We start from the raw sequence: 13,224 nt of genomic DNA, 5'->3' as shown, positions 1-13,224 counted from the left end.
ATGCACTCCATGGCAGGTGAAGGAGCAGCGCACCGACATGTTAGCTTTCAATGACTTGTGAACAAGGACATCCAGGTCGCTTTGGACATCAACCCTTTCCAATCTCTCCCTATTTAGAAAATAACTTGGAAATAACTTTAGAAACAAACTTGGATAACTTCATATTTTTCCACATTATATTCAACCTGCCTTGTTCTTGCCCACTCACTTATCCTGTCTAAATCCCCTTGAAGCCTCTTTGCATTCTCTTCACAATTCACATTCCTACTAAATTTTGTGTTATCAGAAAACTTGGAAATATTTGGTCCCCATATCGAAATCATTGATATATATTGTGAAGAACTGGGGCCCAAGCAGTGATCCCATGATACCTCACTAGACACAGCCTGCCAACCTGCGAATGACCTGCTTTGGTTTTTTGTCTGCTAACTAATCCGCAATACAGGCCATTACATTACATGCAGTTCCATATGCTGTACTAACCTCTTTTGTGGGACTTTTATTGAAAATCTTCTGAAAATCGAAATACACTCATCTAACCGGTATCTCCTTATCTGTTCTAGTTACATCCTCAACAAACTCAAAAATTTTTGTCAAACATGATTTTCCTTTCATAAATCCATGTTGACTCTGCTCAATCTGCCCAATTAGGTTCTTTGAGAAGGTAACCAAAGAGGTGGATGAGGGTAAAGAGGTTGATGTGGTATATATGGATTTCAGCAAAGCATTTGATAAGGTTCCCCATGGTAAGCTATTGCAGAAAATACGGACACATGGGATTGAGGGTGATTTAGTGGTTTGGATCAGGAATTGGCTAGCTGTAAGAAAACAGAGGGTGGTGGTTGATGGGAAATGTTCATCCTGGAGTTCAGTTACTAGTAGTGTACCGCAAGGATCTGTTTTGGGGCCACTGCTGTTTGTCATTTTTATAAATGACCTGGATGAGGGTGTAGAAGGATGGATTAGTAAATTTGCGGATGACACTAAAGTCGGTGGTGTTGTAGACAGTGCGGAGGGAAGTGGCAGGTTACAGAGGGACATAAATAAGCTGCAGAGCTGGGCTGAGAGGTGGCAAATGGAGTTTAATGCGGAAAAGTGTGAGGTGATTCACTTTGGAAGGAGTAACAGGAATACAGAGTACTGGGCTAATGGTAAGATACTTGGTAGTGTGAATGAACAGAGGGATCTGGGTGTCCATGTGCATAGATCCCTGAAAGTTGGCACCCAGGTTGATAGGGTTGTTAAGAAGGCATATGGCGTGTTAGCTTTTATTGGTAGAGGGATTGAGTTTCGGAGCAAGGAGGTCATGCTGCAACTGTACAAAACTCTGGTGCGGCCACACTTGGAGTATTGCGTACAGTTCTGGTCGCCGCATTATAGGAAGGATGTGGAAGCATTGGAAAGGGTGCAGAGGAGATTTACCAGGATGTTGCCTGGTATGGTGGGAAGATCGTATGAGGAAAGGCTGAGGGACTTGAGGTTGTTTTCGTTAGAGAGAAGAAGGTTAAGAGGTGACTTAATAGAGGCATACAAGATGATCAGAGGATTAGATAGGGTGGATAGTGAGAGCCTTTTTCCTTGGATGGTGATGGCTAACACGAGGGGACATAGCTTTAAATTGAGTGGTGATAGATATAGGACAGATGTCAGAGGTAGGTTCTTTACTCAGAGAGTAGTAAGGGCGTGGAATGCCCTGCCTGCAGCAGTAGTGGACTCGTCAACATTAAGAGCATTCAAATGGTTATTGGATAAACATATGGATGATATTGGAATAGTGTAGATTAGAGGGGCTTTAGATTGGCGCAACATCGAGGGCCGAAGGGCCTGTACTGCGCTGTAATGTTCTATGTTCTATATTCTAATCCTGCCAACATTTTTGAAGTGTTGAGTTATCACATCCTTGATAATAGATTCTAGCATCTTCCCTACTAGTGATGTCAGGCTAGCAAGTTGCCTGTTTTCTTTCTCCCTCCTTTCTTAAATAATGGAGTTAAATTGCTACCTTCCAATTCCCAAGAACCATTCCAGAATCTTTAGAACTTTGGAATGTGACCACCAATGCCTCCACTAACTCTACAGCCACCTCTTTCAACACTATTGAGGGTGGCACAGTGGTTAGCACTGCTGCCTCGCAGCACCAGGGACCCGGGTTCAATTCCAGTTTTGGGTGACTATCTGTGTGGAGTTTGCACATTCCTCCCATGTCTACGTGGGTTTCCTCCGAGTGCTCTGGTTTCCTCTCACAATCCAAAGATGTGAAGTTTAGGTTGATTGGTCATGCTAAATTGCCCCTTACTGTTAAGAGGATTATCAGGGTAAATGCGTAGGGTTATGGGGCTGGGGCCGGATGGGATTATTGTTGGTACAGGCTCGATGGGTTGAATAGCCTCCTTCTGCATTGTAGGGATTCTATGATTCTATGAACTTGCACTCACGCTCACCATCGGGGACTCAAAATCCTCCTTGTCCCTTGCAGGTGACCTCTGGAGAGAAACACACCGGTTTTCTCACCAGAAACAATGACCACAATTCTCCCAAAAGCGCTGAATTGGTAGCAAAACTGTTCTAAATCCTGACTGTTTTGTCAATTCAGCTCCTCAACCGAATCTCCACACTATGTGCACTGCAGTGGTCCCAGTCGTGAATATCATTAAAAGCCCAGGGGGGGCTATTCACGCCGGAGTCTGAAGTTCTGGAACTCTGCAGTGGTCCCGATCTGTGCAGTGGTCCCGATCTGTCAGTCTCCCTGTTTGCTGGGCAGCTCGATCGCTGGCCAGCCTGGGACCCCAACAGTGCTGCCCCTCCACCCCCCCCACGGCCCGATCACGGCCCCCACAACAATTCCTGGGCCAGCCCTAAACCCCTCCCCCAACCCCGGAGTGCCCCAATGTACAGCCTACACCCCCCTAGCAGTGGCGATCTCCCCATCCTCCTCACTCCGGCAGACCCACCCCTGGGGTCAGGCCCCTCCCCAGCAGATCATCTGCCCCCAGCCACCAATCGCTGCCCTCCTTCCATCCCAGACCGATCCTATCTGCAGATTGGCAGCGGGACCCCCACCCCCACCAATTGCCCCTAGGCCCCACCCACAATGGGCCCTGCCCTCTAGGCACTGCCTGATGCCCGGTGGGCAGTACCAAGGTACCCTCTGGGCATGGGCACTTTGCCCCTTTGGCAGTGCCAGGGCACAGGCTGGCACTGCCAGGGCGCCCATGCCCAGGGGGTACCACCCCCTCATCGCCCGACCCCCTGGGGGGGCCCCGATTGCCCCCCCCTTCATTCCGGTAGGGTCTCCCGCTAGTTCCCCAAATGTGGGGAGCTAGTGTAAACCCCGCCGGAATGAAGTTATCCTGGCGGGTGGGAGCTTCAATCAGGACCTGAAAATTCCTGATAATGAACTGCTAAACATATTTAAAATACATTTAAAAAAGATTCAAATGACTTGCCTACCTTCCTGCCAGTTTCCAGCATGGTCTGACCGGTGACTGTTCACCGACTCTGGAAGATGTGCATGTGTTCCCGGCGCTTGTGCAAATCCCCATACAAGGCCGGCGACACGCATCTCCCACCGCGACCTGCCAGAGAAGTTGCGGGTCGCGATGGGAGAATTGCGGCCAACATTCAGCCATTTTCTGCTAAGGTTACCCCCTATGTGATGTAGATCATCAAGTTCATGGGATTTCAACTTTCAGCCCCAGTAACTTCTCAGATATTATCTTAGTAATACTAATTGTTACATTCTGCGTTCTCATTATTCCCTTGGTTCTATAGTATTCCTGGGAGTTTTTTTGTATCTTCCTCTGTCAATTTAGTTTCTCTGCTATTTACTTATTGCCTTGTCTCTTGTCTCTGCTGTAATGAGGCCACGTTTGCCTTGGGTAACCTTTCCTTTTTACATGCTTTTAAGCTTTTACAGTCTGTTCTTATCTTTGTCACCAGTTTACCTTGATATTCTATTTCTTCTTTGCTGAATCCAAGAATACTGCCAATCATCAGACTAACTACTATTTTTGGTAACTTCACAAGCCTCTTCCTTTGGTCTAATATAATGGTTAACTCCTCTTGTTAGCCATGGTTTGATCATGTTACCTGCTGGGGTTTTGTGCCTCAAAGGGATGTATATTTGTTGTAAACCATGTATTAATTCTTCAAAATTCTTTAAAAACTGTATTCCAAACCACCCAACTGGAACAGGAACTTGGTGTCACTGACATCATCATTGTGGGCCTGGAACAGGAAGTTGACACCATCATTGTCTGCCCATTGAATGTTTACCACCACTTACTCACTTTGCTTGCTACCCCACCTGTCACTTTCATCAGCCCTGACGAAAGGTCATTAAGATTCAAAACATTAGCTCTGTTCTCTCTCCACAGATGCTGTTAGACCTGCTGAGATTTTCCAGCATTTTCTGTTTTTGTGCCACCTGTCACTTTGCTCATTGCCCTGCTCCCAGTCCTTGAGCTCTTTGCTTGCTGGCCTGCTCACTGTTTGTAGACAACAAGAGTACAGGGTCAGGAACAGGATGGCCAGTGGGGCAGTGAGCAAATTGCAATTGTGATCCCAGGATCTTTAATTGCAAGTATTCTGTGAAAACTGCAGTCCTTAACAGCAGTGGTGAAAAAAATCCACACTTGATGCTGCAGTTGTGTAAGGTTTAGATTTCAAAGGTATAAAACCCTTCTAATTTAAACAAACTTTAAGGTTAAAACTACTCATTTCTAAAGCTAGGGTCCTCAGCTGTGCTCAACCTACAAGGTACAAATAACGAGTATTTACGAATCAAGTGGAATTTATTAAGCGAGATCATGCATGTACTTAACAACAAGCAGTGAAGACAACATAGAAGTTTCTCATCTCTCAAGATTCCAGGAAATCTTGGTGTTGTCAGCACAGGTGATGTCCCTTTTTGTCTTTGTCTTTGAAGTGATGTCGAACTGTGTCCAGAAGAGTCATACCCCAGAAGCCATTCTAACGTTGTGCCAATGAGAATTATGATTTCTCAACTTTTATCCCCCAGTCTCCCTTTCCTCCTTCCTTTTTTAGTGATGGTGCAATTCACTCTTCCTATTGGCTATAGGATGCAATTCATGACACGTCACCCCATCTTTGCAACAACCCCTATGTCATAATTCGTAAACTCCAGAAGTTTGCATTCCATCACAAAAATAGGGCACATCTCCTTCCAGCTACAGATAAACCATGCTCTTGTCAAAATATCTTAACTCGAGCTATTAAAATCAACAGCTAAGACTATTTCTTATCACAATATCAGAGAATATAAGTTTTCTTTTTGGTATAGATCCATTAAAACATGCATGGTTTGTTTAACATGAGGTGTTATCTGAAGTTCACACTGTTTTAGCCATTCCTCCAAACTGACTTAAAAACAAACGGCCTTTCCGACACCTTCAGCTCAACTTGGATGAACTCAGTCATAAAACAATAAAACATGTTTGTTTCTTCACAAACATCTGCTTTTCCTGTTTCCCCAACTTTCTTGATTGTTATATGCCCAACAACAAGTCAAAACTCAACCATTTAATTTAAACTGCTTACAGGATAAAAATCCATATATATTACAGATTATAAAAATCTTACAGTTGTTTAAATATCTTTAATTGCTCTCTATTATGGATGGTTCTATTCTTTGAAGCTTGCAGTTACCTCTGGCTGGTAGTGATTTCACAGATACTGGGTAGAATTTTCTTTTTTTGACTATGTGTTAACTCCGGTGGGAAAAGTGATGTGTAGCCCATGGCTTTTCTTGCCATTTTTTAATTGCTAGCCATTGCCTGTCTACTATCATGATAGTTTCCCAATGTATCAACAGCCAATTTACCCATCGTACCTTGTTAGTTTCCTTTGCTTAGATTTAATACCCTAGTTTCAGTTTGAACTCCATCATTTTCAAACTTAACGTAAAATTCTAACATATTATAGTCACTTCTCCCCAAAGGCTCCTTCACAATGAGATGATTAATTAGCCCTTTCTCATTACATAACACGAGATCTAAAATAATCCATTCTCTAGTTGGTTCCTCAAAACATATTGTCCGAGAAAACGACCTCATATACATTCCAGGCATTAGTGCTAATTAAGTTTACCCAGGCCATATGTAGATTGAAGTCCCTGCGTAATACTGTCTTGCGCTTGTTATATGCACCTCTAATTTCCTGATTTATACTATGTTGTACATTACCACTACTGTTTGGTGGTCTGTACAAAACCCTTAACAATGTTTGCTGCCCCTTGCTGTTTTTTAGCTCCACCCAAACTGATTCTAGGGCTGGAATTCTCTAGCCTTGCATACCCCACTACCACTGACAGCGAGAAAGAAAAATTTGGTGCTCAGCCAAATTTCCATTTACTGCAGTTGGACTGGAGAATCCCAGCTGTGGGCAAGGTTGGAGACTTCCTGCCAACATCTTGATTTTCTCACTAATGTACTGACCTCATCCTTTATTAACAGCACCACCACACCTCTTTTTCCTTTTTGCCTATCCTTCCTAATTGTAGGACACCCTTGAATATTCAGTTCCTAGTCTTGGTCATCCTGCATCTACATCTCTGTAATGGCAATTAAATCATACCTGTTTACTTCCATTTATATCATAAATTAATCTACCTTGTTGCAAATGGTGTGTGCATTCAGATAGTATGTTTGAGTTCTGTATTTTTATTATTTTTGCAACCTCTAGCCTTATCTGCTGGTGCACTCTCCTCTCTCACTATGTTAATTTCATTGAATATTTCATACTTCTATTTCCCAATTGCAATGTCTGTATTGTTCCTCTCTTTTTGTGAACACAGATGCAAAGTATTGATTAAGAATCAAATCCATGTTCTCCACCGCCACATACAGCTTATCTTTATGGTGCTTGTCAGCTTTATTTATTTAGTCATTCCCCTGCTCTAATTGATTTATAAACAAAGTTGCAATTTTCCTTTAGTTGATGTGCAAATGTATTTCCATGCCCTCTCTTTGCTTTCCTAATTTCCATTTTTATTTCACCTTACACTTTCCGTACTCCTCCAAGTTTTCTGCAGTAGCTGTCATAAGCTTCTATTATTTTCTTTATCCTGTCCTTTAAGCCTCTTAGCATCCAGCTATGGATTTCTTAGTCCCACCATTTTTTAAGGGAGCATGTTTGCTCTTAACCCTCACTATCTCTTCCTTGAATGCCTCTAACTTTTCTGACACTGATTTACCCTCAACTATCTGTTTCCAGTCCACTTTAGCTAAATTGCATCTCAGCTTAGTAAAATTAGCTTTTCCCGAATTGAGAACTTATATTCCTGGTCTATCTTTTATGATCAATTATGATCACTTCCACCAAAATGTTCCCCAACTGGTATCCATGTAAATGCTGATGGTACAACAAAGTGGTACAGAATAAAAACATCACTGTTGCGTGATGCATGAATATGGTTGCACACCAGCTGGACATTGAGGGAATAGGATCCTGTCTGGTTGGGGTGCATTTCAGAATTGGGATGTGACACTCACAAAGCCATGTGGTATCTATGGCACCCTGCACGAATGGGAAGTCCCCTGTCCTGGGGAAGTCACGTATTTGCTCCATGTGCTTCTCTCTGGCCAAATTCTCTTCATAGTTTTGCTGACTTCATATATCTTTTTATGCTCTCCTGGCTATCTTGGACACCATGTGGCTTTTGTAGAATAAATAAAGCTTGCTTCTGTTCTCCATTTCCTGAAGCAAGATATCAGTACTTCACTTTTAGAAAGGGCACATGGAAGTTCATAAATGTGATTGCTTACCTGTTCTAAGGAGAAGGTCTGGGAATGTGGTAAAAGGTGATTTAAAGATGATCTTATCAATGAATGGTAGTAAATAAACTGGATCCTAGAGAAATGCTTCTTATGAACACAAGCTCAGGACAATAGAATATGAACAGTGTTCCGAACAAAGATCATCAGCTTGAATATAACCATGATTCTGTCTCCATCAATACTGCCAGATGTGCTGAGTATTTCTAACATTTGCTGTTTTGATTTCAAATTGTATAGTGTATATAAATGTGAAAAAATGTGAATTTGTTCTCTTTGGCAGAAAGAGTAGTATATTAAATTGAGTGAGATTGTAGAACTCTGCATTACAGAGGGATCCAGGTGCCCTGGTACATGAATTACAAAAAGCTAGTATGTAGGTTGCAATCAGACCTGGATCTATTGTGTACCGTTTTAGTTTCCTTCATTTGGCTATTTCTTGGGATGAAGGAGTTATCTTATGAGGACAAGTTGGGCCTGCATCTACTGGAGTTTAGAAGAATGGGAGGTGATCTTATTGAAACATATAAGATCCTGAGGGGACTGGACAGGATGGATGCTTCGAGGATATTTCCCTCATGTGAGAGGCTAGAACTAGGGGGCACAAGTTTAAACATAAGGGATCTCCCTTAAGATGGAGATGAGGAGAAATTATTTTCCTCAAAGGGTCATTAGTGTGTGGAATTCTCTTCCCAGAGCATGGTGGAGGGAGAATCATTGAATATTTTTAAGCCTGAGTTGGATAGCTTTTTGATTGACAAGGGAATCAAAAGTTATAGGGTGGAGAAGAAAGTAGAGTTGAGGCTGCAATCAGATCAGTCACGATCCTATCAAATGGCTGACTTCCGCTCCTGAATCCTATGCTCGTATCCAAAATATTTTGCTTTTGTTTTTGTGTTCAATATTTCTACATTTTCCAAGTTGTGATTTTTTTCAAGTGTTGCAGTGAATAGGCTTTAACTGATGGGAGGGTGCACTAATAAACCTGGTGGTCTGTCATACTTTTTGAATATTCTTAATTATTTCAACTTTGTAATAATAAAATTATGTTACTTTTGCAGTCTTAAAAATCCCATTATGCCCCTTTAATTGTGAAGTCATAGGTATGTCAGCCTTTGCAGATATCGTGACTGGTTGAGCTGACAAAACTGTTGTTTTCTTTATTTGCCGGTTCCTATTTTCATAATTTCCTTATCATTCTCTCAATTCTGAAGTATTAGGCAATAGAAGTCATAAGGAAGCTATAGACTTTTGAACAGCTGTGTTCTGCAGTTTGCCCTTTCCTCAAATAAACCTTCATCCATAATTTCTTAGTGGCCCCAAGAATTATTAAACTTACCACATATGCTGTTACTCTGTTAGGCAGTTTCAACTCGCAAACAAAATCTTGTATGATTACAGGCGAGGAAAATAAATTATTTCATTTGTTTTTATACCCATAGTATGCTGGGTGAATATCACCAGTTGTATGAACTGCAGAGAAAAAGATTGATTTCCCAAGTGAATGCATTAACCCAGGAGAAAGACTGGTGGAATGAAGCAGCCTATAGCCTTGCATTGAAGGTAAATCACACTGCATGTTTGCACGCTATACTTTACATGTCATAACTGAATCACTTTCTACGTTATGCTTATGCTCCCTCCCAGTACCCCCCAAACCTTGCCGTCCATCCTATGACCAAACATACCTATTTGTACATCTTGATCAACTGCACTAGCAGTCTGTCCAATTTGATGGTGTATATCCTTGCATACTCCAAATAACGAACCATTGTCCAAACAAGTTATGTGGTTCCTCGATGAGTCAAGTGACTCGAACACAGCACAATTCCATTCCCTTTTTCATCTCTGCTGCTTTGGCATTTGTAAGATTGACACATTGGATGGGATTTTCCAACTGCGCTCCAAGACTGGAAAATCCCGTCTGAGGTCAACAGACCTTTGCATGGTCTGTTGACCTCAGGAAAAATGACTGCAAGATTGCAGTGCTCCTCTGCTGGTAAGCCAAATTTGGTGTGCTCAGCTCACTTAAATAATTGTAATATTCTCCCTACCTTTTTGTAAATATTCGCAGTGGCAGTAGTGGGATGGGAAAATTTAATGTTCATTCCTTTGTTGTTTTTGTGTATTGGCCAGAAAACATATTTTTCCCTCATTCAAATTCAGTGGAAAGGAAATTAGGAACACTGAGGCTGCTGATTTGGTGTTATCCATTTTGTTTACCACTAAAAAATAATTTCACCCCCTTAATGTCACAATAGCCTTTTATTCAAATCCATATCCCAATGGCAAGATATAATTCGAAGCTGTTATCTCAGAGATCACATGGAACTTGGATTCCTCTTCTGCCACTATAGTTTTTCTAATGCAAGTAAATGAAGCAAAAGAGAGCAAAATAGTTAAAATATGTTCCTAGACATATTTTAATTTTACTTAGATATTTTATTTTGTTCTATATAACAAATATTAGAATCAAAGCAAAACGTAGAAGTTTACTACTGGGTAACATGAAATCTGGGAAGTGTCTGTTTGCTGGATGAACAGTGTATTTGTTATGGGACCAAATAATGTATTAACATGCAAATGTACTCCCTGTACTTAATCAGACTGTAAAAGTGTGTTAACCTCTTAGTTGCTAATATGCAAAACAAATATCTCCATTTTAGATAATTGGGCCATATATCAGTTTTGTAATTGGAATGTTGCAAATTGGTGAAATCCTGAATCTTTCATAAGAAATCTTTATTTATTGTTCTCTTTGCAGGTGATTGAGGAACAAGGTCTCAAACTAGTTCATGATCTTCAAGTCAGTGAGAAACTCTGGGTTAAAATTGCACAACACTTTGCTGTAGTGCTTGGTACAAAGGTAATTCTTTCATTTAATAACCTAATTTATACATGAATCAATTGATCCACAAATTAATGACCTGCATTTATTTGTGAAAGGTTGTTTAGAAATCGCATTAAATTCCGTCTAGATTGTACCAAAATTAATAACCGGTGCCAGAATTTTCTTCAACTATCATATCACTCTTGAGGATGGAAGCAAAAATTGTGAATATTTTCTTTTAAAGATCAGGCATAGAATAACAAATCCTTTAGGCACTAAGTATAAGCTTAAATGGATGTAATATATGCTGTTCATTCTACATTTTACTGATATTCATTAGTGCTCCACAGCATCTGCTTTATAAATCAGTGTCTGCTGTTCACAAATATGTGTACCAAGTATATGTAGATTTTGATCACATTGCTACAGTACAACAGGTCTTTTATGGATTGAATATCTTTTTCTAGTGCTGCTTGCAAGAATCGTGCTTATGTTGCAACATTGAAAATATTTGAAAATGTGTTATACAAACTTGGAATATTCCATGTACTAACTTGAGTTTGTCATAAAATATTTCAATCTTGACCTTGAATCTTTTAAGTTTTAAATGAAGTTTGAACTTCAATTGCAATATATGTATCTTTATATGGCATGGTTGAAACTTCTCATGAAATACTTAGAACATGTTGTGGAATTGCTGCAAAAAAGACATTTTGTCGAAGCTTTTCGTCTTGCACTTGTCTGGACAATTGCAAGAATACCAATGTCAAGGAAAACAACTTTTTACTGTATGCAAAAAGAGTGCTGATTTGTTGGCTGGTGGATTCTGGTAGAGATGTTGCCATGACTAATGCACCAGTTAATGATTACTGACAATTAACTGCTAAACATTGTTTGAAAATTTAAACCAGGGAGCTTGACATCAGTCAAGGCATTGCCCTGAGGAATGAACCAGCGAATGGTTATCACATATTTCATTTGCTTAGACAGGTGCAATACGTGTAAGTATTCTTTCTGTCTGCAAAGAACAGGGCCCTATATATATAGCTTACAGCACATCCAAATGCACCACACCATGAGCCTGATTGATGATCTTAAATTGCTTGCCAGTGTAATTGTTGGCACACTGAGGATTATTGAGCATATGTTGTATAATTACAGAATCGCATCTAATGTTGGACATTGTGTTTTGGATGGATCATACACATGGCATATCTGAGTGATGGTTGCAAATTCTTCAGCCTTGTTTTTAATACTGATGTAATGGGCTCCCCCTTCGTTAATGATGGGGATATTTCTGGAGACCCCCTCCTCCTGTTAGTTGTTTAATTGTTCACCATTAATGACTGGATGTGGCAGGGTTTCAGAGCTTAGATCTGGCACCTCATATTTAGGTACGTCTGGCGCTGCTGCTTATATGCTCCTCTCATTGAACTAGGATTGACCCCTGACTTGATGGTAATAGTAAATTAAGGGATATGCAAAGACATGAGGATACAGATTGTGGTTTAGTGCAATCCTGCTGCTGCTGATGGTCCATAGTTCCTCATTGATGTTCAGTTACAAGCTGCAAGATGTGTTCTGCATTTATCCCATTTAGCACGGTGGTTGTGCTGCATAATATGATTGGCGATATTCTCAGAATGAAGATGGGACTTTAAATTCAGTACTGTGGAGTGGTCACTCGTAGCAATTACATTGAGGACAAATTCCTCAATGAGGGACAGTTTTTCTCTCTTCTCATTCCCTGTCACTGAACCAGTCTGGCAAATATGTTCCTGAGAACGTGGCTCGCTCACTTAGTAGCGGTGCTGTTGAACAATTCATGGTGATGGGCATTGAAGTCCTCACCTAGACTACATTCTATTCCACCCTCAGTATTTCTTACGTGGTGCTCAACATGGAGGAGTACGGATTCATCAGATGAGGGGAGGGGGGGATAGCTAATCAGCAGGAAGCTTCTTTACCCATGTTTAACCTGATGCTTTGTGACTTCATGAAATCTGGAGTAAATGTTGAGGATTCCCACTCCTCCTATTGTGGTGGCACCTCTCATGGATTGTTCTGCCGGTGCAATAGGACATACCCAGGGGTATGGGATATTGGCTGTTGTGTATGATTCAATGATTATGTCTATGTCAAGCTGTTGTTTCAGTAGTCTGTAGGACACCTCTCTGAATTTTAGCGCAAGCCCCCCCCAGATGCTCGTAAGGAGGACTTTGCAGGATCAAATCAGTAGGATATGTCTTTGTTTCTGGTGTCTAGGTTGGGATTTTATTCAGATTTTATTTACTTTCAACATTTCTATAGTGGTGTAGTACAACTGAGTGGCTTCTTTGGCCATTTCAGATGACAGTTGAGAGTCAGCAACATTGTCATGGGTCTGGAGTCACATCTGATCCAGACCAGATAAGGACAGTAGATTTCCTTTTTACAACAGTCAACAGTGGTTTCATGGTCACCATTACTGGGATTGTCTTTTAATTTTAGATTTATTCACTAATGTAATTTAAATTTCACTAGCTGCTTTGATGGGATTTGAACCTGTATCTCCAGAGCAGAGATGTGCAAGTTAGGTGGATTGGCCATGCTAAAGTGCCC

The 13,224-nt window shown here is 41.0% G+C and overlaps 1 protein-coding gene across 1 annotated transcript in view; it reads left to right on the top strand.

Moving 5' to 3' along the window:
- axdnd1 (axonemal dynein light chain domain containing 1) overlaps positions 1 to 13,224 on the top strand; it is a 177,422-nt gene that overhangs the window by 56,479 nt on the left and 107,719 nt on the right. The window contains exons 12-13 of the mRNA XM_078219193.1: positions 9,236 to 9,356; positions 10,558 to 10,659. Coding sequence (XP_078075319.1) covers positions 9,236 to 9,356; positions 10,558 to 10,659 — 223 coding nt within the window. The remainder of the gene's footprint in view (positions 1 to 9,235; positions 9,357 to 10,557; positions 10,660 to 13,224) is intronic.

Source organism: Mustelus asterias, chromosome 8 (genome assembly GCF_964213995.1).
Source record: "Mustelus asterias chromosome 8, sMusAst1.hap1.1, whole genome shotgun sequence".
Taxonomy (NCBI): Eukaryota; Metazoa; Chordata; class Chondrichthyes; order Carcharhiniformes; family Triakidae; genus Mustelus; species Mustelus asterias.
The sequence above is the reverse complement of the archived record's forward strand: the minus strand, read 5'-3'. Positions and strand labels throughout refer to the sequence as shown.